The sequence below is a fragment of the Prionailurus viverrinus genome, chromosome A2 (genome assembly GCF_022837055.1).
Source record: "Prionailurus viverrinus isolate Anna chromosome A2, UM_Priviv_1.0, whole genome shotgun sequence".
NCBI lineage: Eukaryota > Metazoa > Chordata > Mammalia > Carnivora > Felidae > Prionailurus > Prionailurus viverrinus.
In genome coordinates, this window is record NC_062562.1 from 95,661,455 (window position 1) to 95,685,939 (window position 24,485).

Below are 24,485 nucleotides of genomic sequence, written 5' to 3' on the forward strand. Positions count from 1 at the left end.
TGGTGTAAGAAAGTGGCCCAGTTTCATTCTTTTGCATGGAGCCGTCCAGTTTTGATGCCAATAATGTTTTATCTCTTCTGCCACCCACGTCCCTCAGGTTCCTTATTGCTAAATTCCAAAGCAATGCCTCAGAAAATACTTCATAAAATTCAGAAGATGTAGGGAACCAATGCTTTGTTAACAATAATATTTACTCCCAATAATACTATTATACCTATACAATTGAATATTATTTGGGAATAAAAAGTAATAAAATACTGATATGTGCTACATGGACCAAACTTGAAAACATGATGCTAAGTGAAAGAAGCCAGTCACAAAAGACCACATATTGTATGATTCCATTTATATGAAATTACAGAATAAACAAATTTAGAGAGACAGAGAGTAGATCATTGGTTGTTTAGGGCCAGGGAAGGGAGGGGACAATGGGAATTTACTGCTAATAGGCAAAGGGTTTCTTTTAGGGGGCATAAACATATCCTAAAATTAGATTGTGATGATTATACAGCTCTAGGAGTATAAAAAATATTGAACTGTATAATTTAAGTTGGTGAGTTATGTGAATTATTTATCCATAAATCTATTTTTAAAAATATTATTATAACTGTATTACAGCTATCATTGGACAGTTACCATCTGCAAAAAGACTTAAGAGACTCTATATCATCTGATTTTTGCCATCTGTGAGGCCAATTTTTAATCTTACAGCTGAGAAAACAAGTTCAGTGAAGTTAAAATATTTACACAAAGGTGCAGAGCTGGTCAGGAATGATGCCCAGATATATCACTCTAAATAAGTATCTCTCTAAAGCCTATGTTTTCTTAACCATGCCATACTTGCCATCAAATAGTGCATTGGAAATAATTATAAGACTATCATTGACATAAAATGGCCTTGAAAAAGGCCACAGGCATTATGTTTCTATCCATGTCATGAAAGATTTTTTGGAGGTATCACTGATAGGAAATAAGCTTTAAGAGGTTTAGCACCATTGTTATTTAATTCAAAATCCATATCTAGAAAACAAATGCCTCTGGAAAACAGTGGAAAGTAGCTAAGGTCATATAATTTGTCCCTTCTCTTTCAGTTCAAATCAGAGCTAGATTGCAAATGCCTTCAAGTCATTACCTGGTTTGTCATTTTTTAAGTCAGTGCATCTAAAAATCCCTTGTTCTTTATTTATATTATATGAAATTCCCATAAAACATAAATATATAGAAACTATAACCATTTCTTTAAACTACATTATCAGGTAAAAATATTTCTTTATTTAGACTTTATTACTTACATTTAGTTTTTTATACATTTAGAGGTCTTCACAAACAGTAACTTAGTCATTATTCCAAAAAGGTATGTGGATAAAAAAAAGTTAATTACAAGAGAAAGAAACACAGATATGCTAAAAGAACCATATTTTGTGACTTCTTCACCTATAATGCAACTAATTATCATTTAGTTCCTATATTCATCTATTTGATGCTGTAACAACAGACACACACTCAGTGGCTTAAAACAACACAAAATGATTATATTATAGTTCTGAATGTCAGAAGTTTGACACATGTCTCAGTGTGCTAAATTTAAGGTCCCAGCAGGGCTGTGTCCCTTTCTAGCAGCACTAGGGGAGAATGTTTCCTTGCCTTTTCCATTTTCTTTGAGGCCACCTGCATTCCTTGGCTCATGGTCCCTTCCTCCTTCAAAGACAGTAAATAGGCTCAAGTCCTTACATCATATTACTCTGACCTCCTCTATTACATCCCTCTTCCATTTTGAAGGACCCATATGATTACATTGGGCCCACACAGATAATCTGGGATAATCTCCCTGTCTTAAGGTCCGTAACTTAATTGCATCTGCAAAGTCCTTTTCCAGTGTAACATAACACATTCAGATTCTGGGAATTATGACACTGACATCTTTGGGTGGGCATTTTTCTGCCTATCATAGTTGCCATTTTCTTCAAAGAAAATCAGGATATACCCATAGTAAATTGAGCCTAAATTTGGGGGGGGGGGGGTAGGAGGAACATACTAATGGTTTAATTGGAGAATGTAGAACTTGAGATAAAAACCCCTCCTTTCTGGTTTGTCCGATTTTTACTAGCATTTTATTTTGAAGATGAGCCACAATTAGATATGTGGGAACAGGAGAAATCAGTTGCCATTCAAAACCCTGAGACGAAATAGAACTATCCAAATGACTCTGTTGATTTTTTAATCTGAATAGGAACCAAAAGCTTATTTTGTACTTTTTATCTTTCCACATATTGTTCTGTCCTGCACTCAGGAAACTACCATTCATAGGACAGTCACAGCCTGTATCATATAATTGGATGTTGTATTAATTCAAACTAGAGAAAAGATAACTGGAAAAACTATACTAGAGCATCCTGACCATGAGTTTTTACAAATCTTTACAGTAAAATATCCGAAGGATCATTAGCAGCAATTTTTGCAGGTTATACAGTATATACAGTTAAGAAACCAAACCTCTCCTTTTTGAAAGGCCCAAATTCAAAATGAGGTATCATTACATTATAAGATACTTTTTAATTCCCCAGAACAATGTTCTGTTCAGTGTTTAACTTTTTCAATTTAGCTTTATATCTTTTTTGACTCCAAGATAAAAGAGTGATGTTTGATGTACTGAAATTATAGCCAGCATTTACCAATTCTTTGATTCGACTTTTTAAAGTACTTATGCTTGCATCCAAAATCCGAGGATTTTCAATTATTTGTGATACGCTAATATTTTCTTCTATGAGGCAGTCTATTTTATCATTAAACTTTTTCTCTCCCAAGAAGACCACATCTGGATAGCTTAAGATAAACCTGTGCACCTCTTCTTCAGTACACCCAAGAGAAAACAGCTTCTCCTTGATATTTGTGTAGTTTCTGCTGACATAGTCATTGGAAAGGTCTAGAATTTTAGCTCCTGGACCACACAGCAGAATGAGCAGCTGCTCATTGTTCAAGTTGAAAGTTGACTGTAAAAACTCAATGTTAGTTTTCACCCGTTTGGTACTCTGAATTAAAATGAAAGGGTTTTTAAAAATTATCTTCCCAACAAAATCTCTGGGCTCATTGTGACCCAATGACAAACAGACTTCTTGCAAAAGTTCAATCATCTGTTTATTCAGATCTAGACTATTGGAGAAGGTACGTGGGGCATTGGTCAACAATCGACAAAGGGATTTATGGGTCAATCCAACTGAATAGAGGAACTTGATATTATTTTCTAAGTTTAGGTTGTTTCTGGACCGAAAAAAAGATTCAGGAGAACGTTCCAAGATGTTTATAATTTCAAGGTCTGATGTCATAATTCTTCTCCATAGATCCCACCGTTCTGAAAGACTTTCAGGTGTGCGTGTAATGGCTCGTGGGTATCTTGATATAATGCTAGCAATCACTTCTTTGCTAGCTCCTTTGGATAGAAGGAACATCTTCAGGTCTTGCTCTTTAGTTCCCATCCTATTAAAAACTCCAGGCTGTCGTTTTTTCGCCATGTCAACATCTACTCCCATTTTAAGTAGGTTATTCAGTAGTTCTTCATTCTCTGAAGACTCACTGTCTGTATTACCACACTTCACGCTGTAAAGCCTAAACGAAACTAATTTAAAGAGGATTTTTGCAGGAAACTGGATCATCCAACCTCTTGAACCAAAGAGAAAGTTACCTCTCATACACAAGAAGTTTCTTGGTGCCATAATGGTTAGATATCCCAAACCTTTTGGAATGCTGTATAAAACAACATACATAATATTATACAAATGCATGTGTTAACCAGCTTAAAACCCATATTTTGATCCTATAAGCACCATGGTCTTTTCTCTAAAAAATATCTGTAGCTCCAGCTTTCCTGGTGTTGTTCAGCCTCTGCATTCCCACTCTCTAGGTCACTGCTTCTGATTATCTGTGGGCCTGGAACTGTTTCCGTTCTTAATGTGAAGAAAAGAAGTATAATATCATCATTGCCCCAGAATTATTCCTGCCTTTGTCTTGCTCTTTATATTTGGCCTTGTCTACGTTTGCTACCCAAAAACAGTTGCCCCTCTCTACCTCTGCTTTATCCTGGTTTTCAAACTTTGGTTTATTCCTACTAACCAACGCTTTCAATTCTGCCTTGTCTTTCAACTTCCCAGATTTTTGGCTTGCCTTTGCCCATAGATACCAGACTTCTTTGCCCCTGTTCTCTCTTCCTGGTTCCACAAACTCTAAATATAGCCCTGAAAACCAACTCTTCAGACTAATTTCCACCTTAAACATCTTTTTCTAGATTCAGGGTTCTCTTTAAACCCATGCTATCATTAGTCTTAATTCTTAGCTTTATATGGACCTCTGGTCAACAGTTCCCAATCTCAATCTCCTTCAGTTTACCCTATTGCCCCCTTGGTTGTAACCCAACTACTCCAAACCAATTTTTATCTTCAAAACGATCTACTTGGGCTATTTAATCCACATAGTCCACCGTATGTGGAACTGTGCTGAGAGCACATAAACATTGAAAAGTTACTCTTACCATCTTCCCCCACCCTACATTATAAAAGATGAACCCAGGTCTCTCTGCATCTGTTTCACAACACATAACTTCAGGCAAATGACCGAAACTTTCCTAATCATTTAGAAATGGGGCACAAAATTACGAATTTATATATAATAACCATAGGTCCCTACTAAAATGAGTATTTCCATTTATAGGAAATATTTTATCAGGAAAGCAACAGAAAAATTTTCTTCTGTTATTCAATTTGTCAGATGACTTATGTTCTTAAGCTAATTATGGTCTGAGTCATAACATATTTTTTAAATTGTACTTTCTCTTAATTTATTTATTTTGAGAGAGAGAGAGAGAGAGCATGAGTAGGGGAGGGGCATAGAGAGAAGGAGAGAGACAATCCCAAGCAGGATCTGCACTGTCAGCGCAGAGCCTGATACAGGGCTCAATCTCACAAACCATGAGCACAAGCTGAGCCGAAATCAAGACTCAGACGTTTAACCAACTGAGCCACCCAGGCATGCCTACTTTTTCCTTTTTAGACTATATAGCTGTAACAAACTTAATTCTTAATTTCTAATTAGTAACAATGGGCTCTTATCACTTAAAGGAGGTATTTCCTTTCTTACCTCTCCTAATTAAACATAAAATAAAAAACAGAGACAGATGGTTCCAACTCACCACTAATATCTCTGGGATTCAGAGATACTGCTTTCAGTCAGTATCAAAGAAAGCCTCGGGGCACCTGGGTGGCTCAGTTGGTGGAGCGTCCAACTTCAGCTCAGGTCATGATCTCGTGGTTCATGGGTTCGAGCCCCGCGTCGGTCTCTGCTGACAGTTCAGAGCCTGGAGCCTGCTTCAGGTTCTGTGTCTCCCTCTCTCCCTGCCCCTCCCCTGCTTGTCCTCTGTCTCTCTCTCTTTCTCTCTCTCTCTCAAAAATATTAAACATTTAAAAATGTTTTTAAAAAAGCTTTTCTGTGTCTACCCTTTTAATTATACCAATTTAACAAGAACTTAAGATTATGTCTACAGGCAGGGAACACTCCTGTATTCATAAGATTCTACAGATGCTCAAAGAATTGGAAAAAGATTCCCAAACTATAGAAGCAAATAACATTCAAACAAAAATGAAGGACACTCATATAATAAACATCAAACAATGTGAATATTTATTTATTTATTTTTGAGAGAGAAAGAGAGGCAGAGAGACAGAGACAGAGAAGGCCCGACACTGTCAGCAAGGAGCCTGACATGGGGCTTGAATTCACAAACTGTGAGATCATGACCTGAGCCAAAATCAAGAGTCAGATGCTTAACCGACTACGCCACCCAGGTGCCCCAACAACAGCATATTTTAGATTGCCCTATGCTTTGAGTTCACTATTCTTTTCTTCTCCATAATACCACATACTACTCTTTAACTACAGACTCTTCCAAAAATGCATGAATTTAGAAACTCAAAAACAAGATCCTCCTTCTAACTAACGAATGAAGTCTCTACTCACACAGTTCAACAATCTGTTCTCTCTTTCAGATGCTTAAGGGTGCCCTCCACTGGATAATGGTTCGGAACACTGACAGTAGTAGATAAGATCTGTGTTTTGGAACAAGGGGTGCAAGATGATCAAATGGGATACAGGAAGAAAAGAGTAAAACTCCAATTTATATTTGGCTTTGCCTTTAAAAAATTCCACTATATATATATAATATATATATAACAGTATGGTAAAATGTGTATAATTAGTAAATATACATACATTGGAAGTACACATGTATAAACCTCTTTTACTGAGAGTGTATACAATCAAAAATCTGAAGACAACCATCTAAACAATAAACTCCTGAAATGATTAGCACCATGACAAACAGGCTGAGCAAGCCACAGAAAGTTCACGAGTAACTGTACTAATGAAAAACTAAAAGTGAAAATATATGCCAAATTTCTTAACAAAGGAGTCACAAATCTACTAAGGTTTCTACTGAATCTGTGAAGGTGAATTTTACATCTTGTGTATAATTCGCTCTCCATAGAAATGTCTTTCACAGGAATTAACATGTCTAAAACTAAACTGAACATCTTTCCCAGCCCCCAAACTAGCCCTCTTCTGATTAATGAAATCACTACCACTATCCTGTCACTCGTGATAAAAATCTAAAAGTGATTGCTTTCTTCCTCTTCCTCAACCCCCACTCACTGAATCATGTAGATTCAGCTTCCTCAGTATCTTCTTTAGTATCTCTACACTTTGCTATTCTTTCCCACCCAGACTGTAACAGCCACATAACTTGCTTCTCGAACATCAGTCATGCAAAAATGCTACCATAGTATACTTGTCAAACAAAAAAGTGATTACATACCCTATTCCCTGATTAAAGACCTCTACAGTTCTCTCCTAGAGAGAACAAATCTTCAGACTGACCTTCAAAACTCTCACCGCACAGGGTGTCTGAGTAGCTCACTTGGTTGAGCATATGACTTAGGCTCAGGTCATGATCTCACAACTGGTTGAGTTCAAGCCCTGCATTGGACTCTCCGCATTCGGCGCAGGGGCCACTTTAGATCCTGTCTCCCTCTCTCTCTCTGCCCTTCCCCCATGTTCTCTCTCTCAAAAATAAATAAAAATTTTAAAAAACAATAAAAACCTCACCACAGAGTTGCAACTACCTTTCTAGCTGTCTGTTCTATTCTACAACCCCACAACAGGCACTATCGCCTCTCAAACTTCAAATCCTAAACATTCTTCCCCATTCTTGTCTCCCTGCCTTTGTGGAAGCTTCTCTTTCAGAAAGGCCCATTCTCTGGCTAACATTAACAACTCAGGCAACAACAGATGTTGGCAAGGATGTGGAGAAAGAGGATCTCTTCTGCACTGCTGGTGGGAACGCAAACTGGTGCAGCCACTCTGGAAAACAGCATGGAGGTTCCTCAAAAAATTAAAAATAGAACTACTCTATGACCCAGCAATTGCACTACTAGGTATTTATCCAAGGGATATAGGTATGCTGTTTCAAAGGGGCACATGCACCCCAATGTTTATAGCAACACTATCAACAATAGCCAAAGTATGGAAAGAAATGTCCATCGATGGATGAATGGATAAAGAAGATGGAGTATTACTCAGCAATCAAAAAGAGTGAAATCTTGCCATGTGCAACTACATGGGTAGAACTAGAGGGTATTATGCTAAGCGAAATTAGTCACAGAAAAGCAACTATCATATGACTTCACTCATATGAGGACTTTAAGACACAGAACAGATGAACACAAGAGAAAGGATGCAAAAATAATATAAAAACAGGGAGGAGGACAAAACACAAGAGCCTCTTCAATATGGAGAACAAACAGAGGGTTACTGGCGGGGCTGTAGGAGGGGGGATGGGCTAAATGGGTAAGGGGTATTAAGGAATCTACTCGTGAAATCGTTGCACTGTATGCTAACTAACTTGGATATAAATTTAAAAAATAAAATAAAATTTTAAAAAATAGAAAAAAAAGGTCCATTCTCCTAATATCTATCCATAATATAAGGTTTCATTCAAATACTAGCTCCCACAAATCTTTAACTTGTTAAACAAAAACTTACTGCTTAAGTGAATCATTTGTTTTCTAATAACTTATTACTAAAGAATCTACAAATAATATTCTATTTATAAATTTTAAAAAAGAACCGAACTGGACTTAGAACTGACAACTAAAATTTGGATTTGATTACAATACTATAAATATAATATATTGACTGAAGAAATGGTATGAGTGGTCTCAGCTAAGCCTGAAAACAATGACACCTATTATCAACTGCTGGTGAGCATGTGAGGAAATGTAGGAAATTCTCTGCAAATACCACTGCTAGAAAGGAATTGGCACCATCCACCATATCCTTTAACCCAGTATTTTCACTGCATTAAGATTATCCAAAGGAAAGGACAAAACACATTTGTTATTAAAAAAGATGACCATCCTAACATTGTTTGCTATAGCAAAAAAGAAGCCCAAATGGCCACCAACAGAATGGTTGATAGTGATATATCTATGTAACATAATACTACACAACCCAGTTTTCTTAAAAAAAAAAAAAAAAAAAAGGCATAACTAACACAATAGAAAGATATCCAAGATATTCTAAGGGGCAAACTGCATAACTGTATGGATAAAAAATATCACTTATATAAAGGCGTAAGACGTTAATATATACGGGGAGGGGGGGGAGGTAGATGACTGTTATCTCTGAGAGTTTAAAGGGGTCTATGTACTGTTTCTGAAATTCTGTGATATTATTTAATAAATGTTATTTTGCAACCAGTTATTAAAAACAAATGTGCAACCAGATAAATTAAAAACAACTTGATATTCCATAATTAATTTCAACGTCTCTCAATTTGCTGTCTTTAACCAAAACCATTATTCCAAGGGCTAAAGTCCAAAATTAACGAATACACTGAAAACCTCCGTACTCATAACTTGTAAAGCCTAAGGAATAAAAGAGGATATCCGTTCTCCTCTGCTCCACAATTCGCTTGACAAAGGCACTTTTAATGGAGATGGTTAATCAATGCCCCCAGGGTACTAATTCTAGATGATCTTCTTTCGATAAAATAAAGGAAGTTTGGAGATCTTTACAGGTATCCATTTCTCACCTCATTTGTCTTAAAGAGAGAGGACTTTGCATTTCTCCAGGTCTGGAAAACAGCTGTCCCTAAAAATGGCAAATAAATAAATAAGGGGGGGGGACAAAATATTGTCAGCACTTCGTAATACAGAATAAAGAAATCGATCCCAGCTAACACTGCATAACGTTCTTGTGAAATGAGTAACTCTTACCTACTAGGCATCTCTCTCAGAGATGTGAGAAGAAAACGGCGAGGACACGCCTGAGTATTAATGGGAGAAAGCTGCGTAATCACGAATATGATTTGTAAAACCAGAGCTAAGGGCTTCACGTACATGGTCTGTCTTCAACCCCACAACTTAAAAGGCATTATTCCTAAAATTTATAAGTCGGGAAAAGGCCAAGCTCTCTCACAAGTTCTTATTAGCTAAATGAAGCTAATTCCGCGGGTTCCATTCCATGGATTCTTCCCCTCTGCCTCCCCAAAATCAACTCCCCCAGGGGTGGCGAGGAATAAAGACTCCACCGTACATCAGTATCACCCAACCCCGCTTCTAAAAAGAAAAGGTACAGGCCCAGCTAGCCACAGACCTCAAACTGGACAGTACCAATATTCGCCAGATGCCTTTACTTCCGGGTCTGGGGAGGGAACTAAAGAGAGGAAATGAACAGGCTAACTTCCGGTCGCGCACAGGTGACGTCGCCTTCCTTGCGCCCCCCGGCGGCCGCGTGGCGTAAACCCAACGCGAAGAGCCCGGCAGGGGGCAGCACGAGACCGTGGAGAGTGCTGGGGACAAGCCTTCTGGCTGGTTTGGGAGGCGGAACCCGAGACTTCCCCGACGTCCCTGCCAGAGGCCAAGCTGGCTGCAGGGATGTATTGCCTGCCAGCGACTTGCGGTGGGAAAGTCGCTATCATGTAGATGAACTGCAGCGTGATAGGGTGATTACGCTTATTAACATGATTAATAAGTGCGGGTCAATATCTCGGCGTTTGATGCCAGAAGACTTGTGCGATCCGGGGCTCCTAAAGAGTCTCAGGTGCTCATTCTTTCTTGAGGTACCTTGGAAATCCTGGATTGTGTCTTCTAGTCCGAATTCAGTTTAGGCTTTCAGGCTAGGAAGCAGTTTTCATATACTTCTATGCAGCACGAGTTACCTATGCTTCTTCTGAAATTGTGACTAATTTAGGCTATTATTTCAACAGAAATTAATAATAATAATAATAATAAAGTTTCAACAGAAGCTTAATCTCCACAGCAGATGCATTTTTGCCATTTTTGAAGGCATCGCGTTAAACCTTCCTAGTCCTGTCAATCCCACTTGCCTGGTTAGTAGCATTGGAGATTAAGCTTCAATTCAAAGCAGTTCTGTTGCCTCCAAAAGACCTAGCTTAATGAAATAATCATCCAGCCACTAAGTTATATCTTCCCGAGGAAGTGATTTGGTCTTTAGAAAAACAGAAAGTGGGGGAGAGGGTTGATCCTGAATTCTACTGCATGGAAGAATTTGCTGCTTTACCCTACTCTATGTAGCAGCATATGATAGATTTTTCTTTATCCCATTTCTGCGCTAATTAATGTTTTATCCTCACTCTATCCCTTGGATTACTCTTAGTTGGTATGTTGTCAATTTTTTTTTAATTAATTTTGTTTTATTGGTTTATAAGGGTAAAGATTTACCTCTGGGACTTTACCAATAATCAATCTTTCTAGTTAAGTGAAATTACTTACCGCTGTCCCTCCAGATATAAAGTAGTCCTGAAATGTTAGAAATAGTCTCTTTAACACTCCTTATTAAGGACAACAAACTAAGGGTAAATGGGGGGTGAGGGAGAGGGGAAAGTGGGTGATGGGCAGGGAGGAGGGCACTTGTTGGGATGAGCACTGGGTGTTGTATGGGAACCAATTTGACAATAAATTATATTTTTTAAAAAAAGAAATAGTCTATGTGAGTTTCTAAAATCTATTTCTGCATGGAAGGAGCTCTCATATTTGAGTTAATATTTACTGTTATATATAAGTATATAGTTATATGCATAAATATTGTATTTTTAAGCTACTTTACAATCAATGTAAAACAATAACATCTTTTTTAGAAATCTTTAAACTTCAGACTTTAAGAAGACTTGAAATTATGAATCTCTCATGAATCCTCTCATTTTGCAGATATGAGATATTGAAACACAGTAGAAGCGAGCAAGAGAATACATGTGTTATACCTCCTTAACCAGTAAGTATTCTATGACTTATACTACATGCACTTACATATACTACCAAAGGTTATTTCATACTTACTTAGGCAATGTCACTTATGTTTGTTTTAAGTGATGTCTGTAGGTAAAGGAGATTGGTTCTTTTGAAAAATAAGTGCCATATTTCCTATCCAAAGTTTTCTGATTACAAATATATTTTAAATGCATATTGTAAAGCACTAAGAAGAGTAGGAACAAAAGTATAATGATTGTTGGGTTAGGATGGTGTATTATCAATTTTTCCCCCTCTCAGATTTCTGCAAAGAGGTTTAGTATTTAATGATTTGTGAAATGTTGTCATTACCTCCAGTAAGAGCAGTGACTACTACCTCATTGTCATTAGTGGTGTATTACAGTATAACCTGTATGTACCTTGCCTGTATTTCATTCATTGGTTCAGTAAACATTAACTGAACACCTGTACATTTCAGGCCTTGTTTTCAGGATGGGGGTGGCATATAGTGGAAAACAAGACAAAACCCTGCCCTCCTGGGCCTCACTCTCAGCCTGAGTGTCTGAAGCTCTACATGCTTCCCCCACTTCACCACCCCCCAAGACCATAGCTGATCCATCCCCTACTATGTTGATGTAATTAAGAAGAAAGGGTGGTTGTAAACACTGGTGGCCTCTCTGTGTGGTAGAAAACCAGAGGCAGGGAGTAAGCAGTGATGAAGAAACAGAATAAAAGGGATAAGTAGTTGCAACATGGTGGAGGGGAGTTTTTCCTAGTGTCACCCACTTGGGGTCCATGGGCTCTCTAAACAGTAGAAATTAACTAGAGGCCAAAGGGGAGCTCCAGGCAAAGCTTTTATTGAGGCTTATTCTGGAGCACAAGGGAGACAACACAAAGGAAAGAGTCTTTCAGGCTGATTCCCCTAACACAGGCCAGGGAAACTTTTTAAAGAGACAAAGGAGGGAAAGAAGTGACATTGAAGCATGTAAAGCCAGGGATTTCTTGGCGCTTGCACACTTAAAGATTTTGCTTCTTCATGTGTTGCACGTCTAATTAGCATGTTAAATCTCCACCCATGTTAAATTATTAGAATGATTTTTAGTATTGTAACGAGGGGGAAATTTGGTGAAAAGTCAGAAGTAAGGTCCACATGGGCCAGACTAGTTTGGTTCCATCTTCCCCAGTGTTTATAGTTCAGCCTCTCCTTTACATAATCATTCTGCTTCCACAATCCTCCCAGATATGCTACTCAAGAAACAGAGTGTCAGCTATCAAGGAAAGCTAGATTTCATGGTCAGGGGTGAGGAGCCCAAGTCAGTCCCTACTCTGTCTTACTATAAGCTGTTCTATAGTTATCATCTTTCAGAGTTTTTTATAGTCTAAAGTAATTCAAGTTTTAAGTTAAATTTGTTTTGTTACATATTTCTTTTAAAATTTCCTTCTCTTAAAGTATGGTAATATTAGATGGTATATGTGTTTTTAAATGACTTTACTTGAGAAAAGAAGAAGTTGCCAAGTCTGTATTGGAGCATCTCCTCTCCCTTTTTTTTCATCCAAAAGCCTGTTGCAGGGGAAAGCTAGACTCTGGAGCCCTCCCTCCCAGAATGAGACTTAAGACACACGGGATGAGCTCAAAGTCAAGTCTGGATACAGAATCCTGCTGTATTCAGAAGCACCTCTGCCCTTTTACAACTAAAGTTTTTTTTTTACCTTGACCAAAGTGCCTGTATGCCCTGCTCTGCCCAGGCAGTGTCCTTAGTTTTTCATGCAAATAGACTTTCCGCAAACACAGCCCCTTGGTTGACCACTCATGTTTGAATCTCAGCAAGACCCAATTAAGGTCAGAACAGATGTAGCCCTTCAGTGCTCCACCCTCTACCCACTACAGCAATACGCAGACTCCTAGATTCAGTAGACAAATGCCATCCCCACCCCACAACAGCTTCCTAGACAGACCTACCAGCTTCCTACCAGTGTAGTTTGAAGGCCCTCAGAGGAACATCAAGTCTCTTCTGCCATTCTCTTGCCAGAGGTCATTTTGTATGAAAACACATGAAAAGGCTACAGATTGCTTACTGCTGAGTAAAGCAGTAGGTAAAGTTACCCTGATAATCACAGGTTAACACTCTTTCTGTTTGTAAGCAACCAAAATAAAAAAAAAAAACCATAAACAAAAACAAAACAAAAAACTTAGTTTAATCCCCTTCACCCCTTTTTCAAAACAGTTGCTTTTTATCAACCTTGGATTTCTTTTGAAATCTAAAGATTTGACTGTTGGCAACTTTCTTTCTCTGAAATGTGTCTAACTGGGGTCTAGAGAGACTTCTCGAGTCAGCCTTCCTACTCCCACACTCATTACCACAAGGGTCTGTGGCAAGGAACTGGATACTTAGCCTGGCAAATTTGCTGATTCCAGACACGATATGATCCTGGATTCCCACAGTAGTTAGAGTGCCACCATCAGCAGGACAGAGTTGGCCAAGTGAAACACAGTAATAATTTGAGATCCCATTCAGCCTCAATTCCATTCAGCCTGGTGAGTTTAAATACCTTGTGGTTGTCTGATCTTATAGTACCATGCTTTCAATTCAATTTCGATTCTTAATCACTGGTGGAAAATAGTGATCTTACCACAGAGGAGGGGAGTAAATATTCACAAAATAGAATAAGATCTTCCTTGTCCAAAACTGTCTCACTTCCTCTTTACAGTATTTCTTGAAATTCCACCTTTAGAAATTTATTCCTTGGTATTTGTAGCATGGTGATTTTAAATGCTAAACATATGTTCTAAATTTAATTTTTATTTATTTGAGAGAGAGAGAGCATGCACATTTGAGTGGGGGATGGGGGAAAGGAACAGAGAGAGAGAGAGAGAGAGAGAGGAGAGAGAGAGAATTGCAAGCCGGCTCCACACTCAGCACAGAGCCCAATGCAAGACTCAATCCCATGACCTGGGATCATGACCTGAGCCAAAATCAAGAGTAAGATACTCAACTGCCTGAGCCACCCAGGTGCCCCTAAATCCTAAACATATTTGAAAGTGTAAATAAATTAAGCCAATAGTCAGCAAGCTTTTTCTATAAAGGGCCAGATAGCAAATATTTTAGGTTTTATGGATCATATACCAGCTTTTTTGCACATTCTTCTTTTTTCTTTCTTTTTTCACAGCCCTTTAAAAAATGTAAAAACTGTTAGCTCAAAGGGTACCTGGCCACTGGTCATAATCTGCTGACACCTACATTAAACTATGTTAATAGTATTTAAAAACATCATATAACACTATCTGCCAGATACTATTCTAATCATTTCACCTGTATTACTCCATTTAAATCTATGATGGAAATAATGTTATCTCCATTTTATGCATGAGGAAACTGAAATAGAGGCTAAGTTGCCTAAGCTCACACAGCTAATAAGTAAGTAGAACCTAAGAAGTCCACTCCAGAGTGTGTAATTGTAATTGCAATGCTATGCTGACACCCAGAGAAACAATATTTTAATTCACTGTGGAAACTATAAAAATAGAAATATTTTTCTATAGAAAATAGAAAAAGAGGGCAAAAAAATTCACCCATAATTCTGTCACCTAGAAATAATCACTATTTACATTTTGTTTATATTCTCCCAGAATACTCCTAAACATAAAATTCTTTTCTTTATTCAGCCTACGAGGTAGGTATAATTTATACATGAGGAAACTGAAGCTTAGATGGATTAAGTGAATTTTTCAAGATCATAAAGGTAATATGTGTGTGGAACTAGGATTTCAACCGAGGTTGTTTCTTCCAGAACCTGTGCTCTTAACCCCTGGCCTAGACTGTTCTTGAGTTTATGCTTACTTGTCACATTTAACAAGACCTTTTCCTTATCATATTTATAAAAAAGTCACTCATATTTTCTTCCAGTACTTAATTATTTTTCTTGTTTTTCCTTTAAATCTTTGAGTTATCTGTATTTTTTTTAATGGTTATTTATTTTGAGAGAGATTGCATGTGCACATGAGCAGGGGAGGGGCAGAGAGATAGGGAGAGAGAATCTCAAGCAGGCTCCATGCTGTCATCACAAAGCCCAATATAGGGCTCAAACTGCCAAACCATGAGATCATGACTTGAGCTGAAATCAAGAGTTGGATGCTTAACTGACTGAGCCACCCTGGTGCCCCAAGTCATCTGTATTTTATTTTGTAATAAGAAGCAAGGTAGAGATTCAGTTCTGTTTTTTTTCCAAGTTGGTAGTCAATTGTTACAACATCATTTAATGTGTACTTTCTTTGCCCACTGCTTTGAAGTGCGTCTTTATCGTATACTAAATTACAAAGTAATCAATTTTGAATGACTGCATTCCATTTTTGGAAGAGATTTCTCAAAGTTTTGTTGTGATGATCTAACTTAAGGGTTGATATGAAGAAAGGAAAGTAGATTTCAGCCTGGTGTTACGAGAATTTTTCTTTATGGGTGATTTATCCCTTAAAAAAAATAAATACCAAGAATTCAGATGAGCATATTTAGCTCCAACTCTACAGCTCTTATACAAGTATGAAAAGTGGAAACTCAGCTTGAAGGAATATTGATGATTATCTTGTCCAACCCCCAAATTTATAGGTAAGGAAATGGACCCAATGTGGTAAAAGATTACTTTTCTAATAAATAATAGTGTCTATATACTACATAGACTTCTTTCAAATGCAAGCAAATACAACTCAACTAATTCAAGTAAAAAATGGGGGAAATTTTTTTATCTTATAACATGAGAGGAAAAGGGGCTGAGATTTCCTCAGGCATTACTAAATCCAAGAATTAAATTAGGTCCATAGCTCTCTCTGCATCTCATCTCAGATACAGAGGGATGCTTCCCTCTGTATGTATCCCTCATTCTTTCAGTCTCGTCTGTGGGACAAAATACTGGTTGCAAGCATCTCTAAGGCTACATCCTTTTAACTAGAAACTCAAGACAGAAGAGAGAAATTCTCTTAATCTTGAACATAAAATCCAAAATAAGGATTCTGATTGGCTTTCCTGGAGTCATGTGACCACCCCTATTATTTCAGGGGAAGTGTGAGGCAAGCAGCATATAATGTGATTGGTGTTATTGTTGCTAGAATGAAGAAAGGTAAGTTGGGCAGACAAAAACTCTATTACTATAGTTGGAGAGCCAGAATTGGACTTGAGATCTTTGATCTCCTGTCTCAATCCCCTTCTCATTCCTGCATTAATTCATTTAATACATATTTACTGAGCAGTCTAGCAAGATTGTATTTAGCTGCAAGTAACAGTGGTAATTTACACAGCAAAAGGTCTAGAGATAGGAGTGGGTTTTGGCATTGTTTTATATCAGGTAGCTTCACAGTTTCCCAAGCACAACACTGTACTTCCTTGCCTCTGATCCTTTGCCCACTCCTCTGTTCACCATCTCCACTTGTCAGGTACTCTCTTAGTCTCAGTTTGTTAGGGCTATTATAACACAAATGCCATAGACGAGGTTGTTTAAACAACAGACATTTATTTGTCACAGTTCCAGATCAAGGTGGTGACAGATTTGGTGTTTGGTGAAGTCCCACTTACTGGTAGTTGACTGTCTTCTCACTGTGTCTTTACACAGCAGAAGGGAGTAAGAAAGCCCTTTGTGGTCTCTTTCATAAGGGCACTAATCCCATTCATAAAAGCTTCAACCTCATAACCTAATGACTTCCCAAAGGAAGGCCCTACTGCCTAACATCATCACATTGGATATTAGGATTTCAACATATGAATTTTGGGGGAAACACAAACATTGAGTCCATAATGGTCACTTAACCTAGAAAAGGTAATACCATCTCTCCCTGAAGCCTTTCCAGACCCCCATTCAGAATACATCTTTCCCATTTCTGTATTTCTGTAGCACTTTATGTAATCATTGTTAACACCAAATTTATTCTACCTTGTATTTAAATTAATATGGTGCATTCATATCAATCTCTGTTATATCGCAATTTCTTAAGGGCACAGACTCTCATTCATCTTTGTGGAATCCAGGTGCCAGCTGTCCTCCCATCATCTGGTTCTGCCAGCTGTACATCCTATCCTCCTTTCTAGACCCAGAAGTCTAGAACCCAAAACCACTTAGAATTCTGCCAGAGTAAACCATATCACCTGAAAACATTAGTGAGCAAAGCAGACTCCACTGCAGGCTTTGTCAAGGAAGTTACATAACACATTACACAGAAAATCAACTCTCAGGGCACCTGGGTGGCTCAGTCAGATAAGCATCCGACTTCAGCTCAGGTCATGATCTCACAGTTCATGAGTTTGAGTGCCACATCGAGTGAGCATGAGCTCCACTTTGGGTGAGACCTGTTTCTTTCTCTCTCTCTCTCTCTCTCTCTCTCTCTCTCTCTCTCTCTCTGTCTCTCTCTCTCTCTCTCCATCTCTGCCCATGCTCACTTGCACCCTCTCTCTTCAAAAAAAAAAAAAAAAGGAAAGGAAGGAAGAAAAAGAAAGAAAATCAACTCTCAGATCCTCACTGGCTCACATTTTCTTCTTCCTGGGTCATCCTCCAGACTTCAAACTCCTTTCCCCAATTTTTTGCCTAAATTCAGAGGTGCTCCAGCCCTATCTGTACACTGGCACACCTAAACCCAGCATTAGGCTCCATAAAATAAAGTCCTGTCTAGGTAACAGGTCTCACTCTTCCCAGTAGTGGGGTTTCAAAACAGATAATATTAAATCATGCTTGTAATAGTTAACATTTGTTATTTACTGTGTATAATGTACAGTCATCCCTGCAAGGCATATGTTATTTCCATTTTACAGTTAAAAAAAAGGGAAACAGGAAAAGGGTAAATAAATAAATAAATAAATAAATAAATAAATAAATATTACACAGCCAGAAAGTAAGAATCAGAAATCAAAATCAAACCCAGGAAATTTGAACCCAGAGTCTGGGCCCTTAATAATTAAACTCTACTAACCTCTATAGCACCTAATACAATGCCTTTCCTGGTAAGTACTCCAGATATTGGTTGGATTAAATTTACTTATATTTCTAAGATCATCAGAAATATCCTAGTTTCTTATGTTTCTTTTTTTTCCCAGAAGTAAAAATTTATTTTTGTTTATGAAATACCAAATATCCATTGTAGGAAAAACAAATTATGTTAAACTAAAGCAAAAATTATGAGTATATTGCAACTTTTTGGTAGTTTTATTTTTCTCAGCTTTATTGAGATATAATTGGCAAATAAAAGTTATATAATATTTAAAATGTACAGCATGATGATTTGATATATCTATCCATTGTAAAATGATTACCATAATCAAACAAATTAACATCCATCGCCTCACATAGTTACTATTATTTTATACTGTGGTAAGAACACTTTAGACCTATTGTTAGAAAATTTCAAATGTACAATAATATTATTAACTATAGTCACTAATGCTGTACGATGGATATCTAAAGCTTTCTGTTTGTTCTGCTATTAACTGAATGAACGAACTGACTAATTTACTGACTATGCAACTCAGCTCCCTTATCTGAAAATTCATTCATTCAGTTGGTCATTTAATATTTATGCATCTACTCCGTGGGCACTAGAGAAACAATGAAGCATAAGAAACCCTCCCTGCCTTTTAACAGGTCTGTGGAGATATTCACAGTCCAAAAGAGAAGTGTTAAACCAGATAATATTGAAGGTCCCTTCCAGCTCTAAAATTTTGTGATTCTGTTGAATGGGAAGTTTGCTCTGGTGGTAGATTACTGTCCTTGTCTAGATATTGGGAAGGAGAGATGAGAGTGCTTGTCGAAGGATCACTGAGGACAGAATTTAAGGCTGCCCCTAAACCAAATAGCAAAGAACAGGAACCCTTGCCTACTGCCCTCCAGCCTTCCTCACTGTACTCCTAACTCCACTATGGGTTCAGATGGCTGGTATCCTCCTGCTTCCCTTTGAGTCCTCCAAACCCCATTTTGACACGAGGCAAGCCAACTGATTATGAAGTGTTCCCTACTCCAGAGCTGCCCATAGAGTATCTCTCTTCACCTTTACCCATGATCTTGACCTTTCCACTCTGTTTCTCTGGTATCCTGCTGTTCTCAGTCCTAGTTGCACATCACCCAGGGAGCTTTTTGCACATACTGACACCCAGCTCTCCACCTCACACATACTGATGCCCAGCTCTCCACCTCTAGGGATTCTGATTTAATTGGTTTAACATGAGGCCCAGATACAGCTCTAGTTTTGGGGGGGGGGTGTTTTGTTTTCTTCTTAATCCTCAGCAGATGATTCTAATGTATAGCCAGAATTGAGAACTACTATGCCTTAGCCACAAATAGCTTAATTTTCCCCAGCTGTTTAAGGCCACTCTCTGGATTCTGGGACCAATTCTGTTTGCAGCCGGTAAAAATTCAAAGAACCTTAGCTAGCAGCTCAGCAGCTCAGGGCTTAATCCCGCTGTGGCCTAGACTCCCAGTTCCAGCAATTAAAGACTGTTGTTATTCCTTGTGATTAACCTCCTACCCCAAAGGAACATGGGGGAGTAAAAGAAGGTGAAACGGTTGCTGGAGAGGCAAAGCTAGAGTTAAGCAGGTGTTTACTCTAATGCCCTCACGCTCCTTCTGCCCCTTCTGCCATTCCCTGCTTAAACCTCGGTAACAATAAAGAGTATTATCCTGAATAAAGAGTGTCACTTGGTGACAGCCATAGACAGGAAATTATCTAACCTCACATCTCTCAGCCACACATATGTCAACCTGCCAGATGTTTTTGTTTATTTCAGTACACACACTTCTGTTAGTGATACCTGAATAATCTCTTTCCCTAAGATATTTCATCTTTAATCTCCTTTCCTTTTTTCTCCCTCTTTTAAACTTGTATTTAGCTAAATCCAGAATCTTCTCCTATCTCTTAATCCATTTCTACAAACCTCCCTCGACATAACTGTGATCATGCCTAAGCATAAGACTAATACCAGCAGTGTCTTTAAACCAGAACAAAGGGAGGTAACATTTTTGAAAGTGCAGTTGTGACATGAAAAGAAAACCTCTAGAGTCCATGAAAGTGCTAATAAAACTCTTCACAATTCCCACAAAAATCTATATTCTCTTTATTGTCCTCTAATAAAACCTTTTATTCAGGAACCAGCATTCAACTTAAATATTATTTTTAATCAGTTTGTTGTTTTCTGCTTTGATACTTGTTTTACACAGTTTTGGTTTTTACTGTTTTATTGAGCTGTTAATTTCCATATATATATTTTTTAATTTACATCCAAATTACTTAGCATATGGTGCAACAATGATTTCAGTAGTAGATTCCTTAATGCCTCTTACCCATTTAGCCCATCCCCCCTCCCACAACCCCTCCAGTAACCCTCTGTTTGTTCTCCATATTTAAGAGTCTCTTATGGTTTGTCCCTCTCCCTGTTTTTATATTATTTTTGCTTCCCTTCTCTTATGTTCATCTGTTTTGTCTCTTAAAGTCATCATATGAGTGAAGTCATATGATTTTTGTCTTTCTCTGACTAATTTCACTTAGCATAATACTGTCCAGTTCCATCCACGTAGTTGCAAATGGCAAGATTTCATTCTTTTTGATTGACGAGTAATTCTCCATTGTATATATACACCACATCTTCTTTATCCATTCATCAGTTGATGGACTCTTTCCATACTTTGGCTATTGTGGATAGCACTGCTATAAACATTGTGGTGCATGTGCCCCTTTGAAACAGCACACCTGTATCCCTTGGATAAATACCTAGTAGTGCAATTGCTGGGTCGTAGGGTAGTTCTATTTTTAATTTTTTGAGGAGCCTCCAGACTGTTTTCCAGAGTGGCTGCACCAGCTTGCATTCCCACCAGCAATGCAAAAGAGATCCTCTTTCTACACATCCTTGCCAACATCTGTTGTTGCCTGAGTTGTTAATGGTAGCCATTCTGACAGGTGTGAGGTGGTATCTCCTTGTGGTTTTATTTTGTATTTCCCTGATGATGAGTGATGTTGAGCATTTTTTCATGTGTCGGTTGGCCAACTATTTTTTCTACTATTATTTATTATAGCACTTTATTTTATAGATTAGAGTATTCCCCACCCCCTTACTCTCAAAGGACACGTTCCAAGACCTCCATTGGATGCCTGCAACCGTGGATAGCACTGAACCCTGTATATACTATTGTTTTTTCCTGTACATACTTATCTATGATAAAGTTCAGTTTATAAACTGGGCACAATAAGAGATCAACAATAATAATAAAAGCAATTATGACAATATACTGTAATAAAAGTTACATGAATGTTGTCTGTCTCCCTCTCTCAAAATATGTTACTGTAATGTACTCACTCTTCTTGTGATGGTGTGAGATGATAAAATGCATACATGATGAGATGAAGTGAGGTGAGTGATGTAGGCATTGTGACATAACATTTGGATACTATTGACTTTCTGCTGATTTCGTCAGAAGGAGGATCATCTGCTTCCCGACTGCGGTTTACCGCAGAAAATTGAAACCACAGAAAGTGAAACCACAGATGAAGGGGCCTATTATATTCTCAGATTAGCACCACCTATAACACTGTCTTAATCTAAAATTCTACTTTGGGTACCAAAGCTTTGGAACCCAGTTCATCTGTAAATTGAAGACTACACTCCCTTAACTAAGAAGTTTGCTTTCTAAGGTCACAGGAACTGTTCTTAAGGTTTGCCAAAGGAGAGGAATGAATATGACACAGATTTTAATGGCATCTGCTTCTGTTGATAAGATTGATGACTTCCCAGCCATATGTGAGATGGAAGGAGTTACTCTCTTCTTTTGCCCAGGGGACTCTACTATATATTTGATTTTCTTAACTCCAAGGAAAGCATGGTGACATAGTACCACATGTACCCATTTAATTCCATGACAATCTGAAGAATTGATCCCTAATTATAATGTCTACAACTATTCTCAGAAGATTGCTTTAAAAAATCAAACATTAGTCTAATTAAAGATACATTCTAAAACATATTAATTTTTTCACATTAAATATAAACTTTAGTTTGATTTTTTTTCTCTATTTTGACCAGGTACTGTTATTCTCTGTGAACATTAGCAAAAGACAAAAAAAAAAAAAAGAGGGTGAGAGAGAATTTTCAAATATTTTAAAGCACATGAAACAAAATTTTTTTCTGTTATATAGTGAAGTATGTGTTCTGTATTGCTCTTGAGAATATCACAATCATGATTTATGATCTTTATGTATTTTTAGTACATATTTAAATTAGTCATTGTGAATCAGCTATCCTAAGATCATTTAATTAATTACCTGCATTATCTAACCCCTACTTAAATTTCTTCTCTAGACATATTACTCCTACAGACTAAATTATTCATCTCACTAAACTTTCTAAGCTGACAAAGCTAGCTAAAGTGCTATTGTGAAAGCAAGTCTCAGCTCAACAAATACTTTCTCTTTTATTAAAAGATAAGGGTAAAGAACTATCATGTCTAAAAATAGATACTTGGAGCTTAAAATCTGTCAGACCATATGTTGTACAACTCCAAGATCCAGGAAACAAAGACATCTTTCTCCTGGGGGTATGTATTATTATAGTCATTCTAGGAGATCAAGTGCCAGTCCATATGTATGATTATATAGTCATTTAAATATCTTTAGAGGAGAAACAGATTATGAATTCCTGGGGATGGTGAAGGGAAAACATTAGTCAGCTGGCACTGATCTGATCTGCATGTATTTGTACTTAGTTGTGAGAATGCATGTGACAATGTGATTTTTTTTTCCCAGTTTCCTTGAGATTTCTTTTAAGGAAATTACTTTTCTTGTTTCTCTTTAACAATCAGTGGGATGACCACAAAATATAAGATTTGAGGCTATCTTTACCTATAAGCAGGATAGTATTTTACAAAATGTTATATAATCTTTGTAATTCTTTTTCTGTATTGAAATTTTAAACTTTTTTTCTTGTGTATGTATGATTTTATTGTTTTAAAATTTAAAAACTCCTTTTAAAACAAATATGTTTTCAAACCTACCTCAATTAATCTCTAAATATGTTTTACATATGTAGTACACATTTTATAACATCGAACATATTCTATATGGTGCAAAACCAACCATATTCAGAGATTTAATTATAGTTTGATGCTAAAATATTGTTCCGAGACTGTCTACATAGTACACTGAAGCAATTTGGCAGTTACTGAGTTCGGACCACAAACAGTTCCAGAGGGGATTCTTCTCAACTTTTATAACTATCAGATCTCCACTTCTCTTTAAATTGCAGAGACCCAACTACATTGGCATATTTACAAAGCCAAACACTTTTAAAATGTTAAGGGTAGGGGCAAAATGGGTGGCTCAGATGGTTAAGTGTCTGACTCTCGATTGTGGCTCAGGTCAGGATCTCACAGTTCATGGGTTCAGGCCTCGCACTGGGTTTGAGCTAACAGTCCAGAGCCTTCTTGGGATTCTCTCCCTCTCTCTCTCTCTGCCCCTCCCCTGCTCGCTCTCTCTCTCTCTCAAAAGAAATAAACTTTAAAAAATGTAAATAAAATGTTAAGAGTAAGAGGTTCAACTCTTCTCTAATTTCTTGGCAATGATTGCACAGGCTCCTTGTAAAAGTAGAAATGTCTGCTCTTTGTCAACTATCAAAAGACTTTCAGTCCTCTTCAAGTGATGGAAAGGGAAGGAGGAAATGAATAGCAATATCAGACAGTATTTCTTCAGAGACATGAGGTTATATTTCTTTTAGGTTAGAGAAATGTTTGTATGTACTTATATGTGTATGTGAAGAAAAATGTACATACATGATATAAAGATACAAAAGTATATATAATATAAATTTAAATCTCTCTCCTTTTCCTCAGTTACCCAGTTCCCTTCTCTGGAGGCAAACACTGTGCCCAGTCTCTTAGAGATTCTTCCAATGATAATCCATACATTTGCCAACATACGTGTATAATTTCTTTCTCTTTCTCTTCCTTCATTCTAAAGGTAGTATACCATTTCCTTTTCTCTGTTCCTTGAGTTTTCATTCTTGAGTATTGTTCCAAATAAGTACATACAAAAGTCATTATTCAAGCTGTTGTCTGTATAGTAAGGAATCCACTGTACAAGTATACCATAATTCATCTAGACAGTTTCTTAGTAGCAAGCATTTACTAATGTTTCCCATTTTTGCTATTACAAAGGGGCCACAAAAA

At 37.5% G+C, this 24,485-nt stretch overlaps 1 protein-coding gene across 8 annotated transcripts; it reads right to left on the bottom strand.

The window, feature by feature from the left end:
• Positions 1 to 341: 341 nt before the first annotated feature.
• Positions 342 to 9,749, bottom strand: MTERF1 (mitochondrial transcription termination factor 1). Of its 8 annotated transcripts, none has more exons than XM_047849208.1 (4): positions 9,697 to 9,720; positions 9,134 to 9,192; positions 6,004 to 6,092; positions 343 to 3,741 (listed from the first exon to the last, which is right to left on the bottom strand). In XM_047849208.1, the coding sequence occupies exon 4, from the start codon at positions 3,708 to 3,710 to the stop codon at positions 2,553 to 2,555; it is 1,158 nt and encodes a 385-aa protein (XP_047705164.1). In that variant the 5' UTR covers positions 3,711 to 3,741; positions 6,004 to 6,092; positions 9,134 to 9,192; positions 9,697 to 9,720; the 3' UTR covers positions 343 to 2,552. The 8 variants fall into 8 exon arrangements, with proteins under 8 accessions (XP_047705165.1, XP_047705164.1, XP_047705163.1 ...); XM_047849207.1 differs by lacking the exon at positions 9,697 to 9,720 and adding an exon at positions 9,318 to 9,689; XM_047849209.1 differs by lacking the exon at positions 6,004 to 6,092 and having other exon boundaries at positions 342 to 3,603; positions 9,697 to 9,749.
• Positions 9,750 to 24,485: the final 14,736 nt, after the last annotated feature.

Bases quoted from the DNA above. Each gene is read 5' to 3' on its own strand.
- MTERF1 (XM_047849203.1), bottom strand. From the start codon at position 3,779: ATGCATTTGTATAATATTATGTATGTTGTTTTATACAGCATTCCAAAA.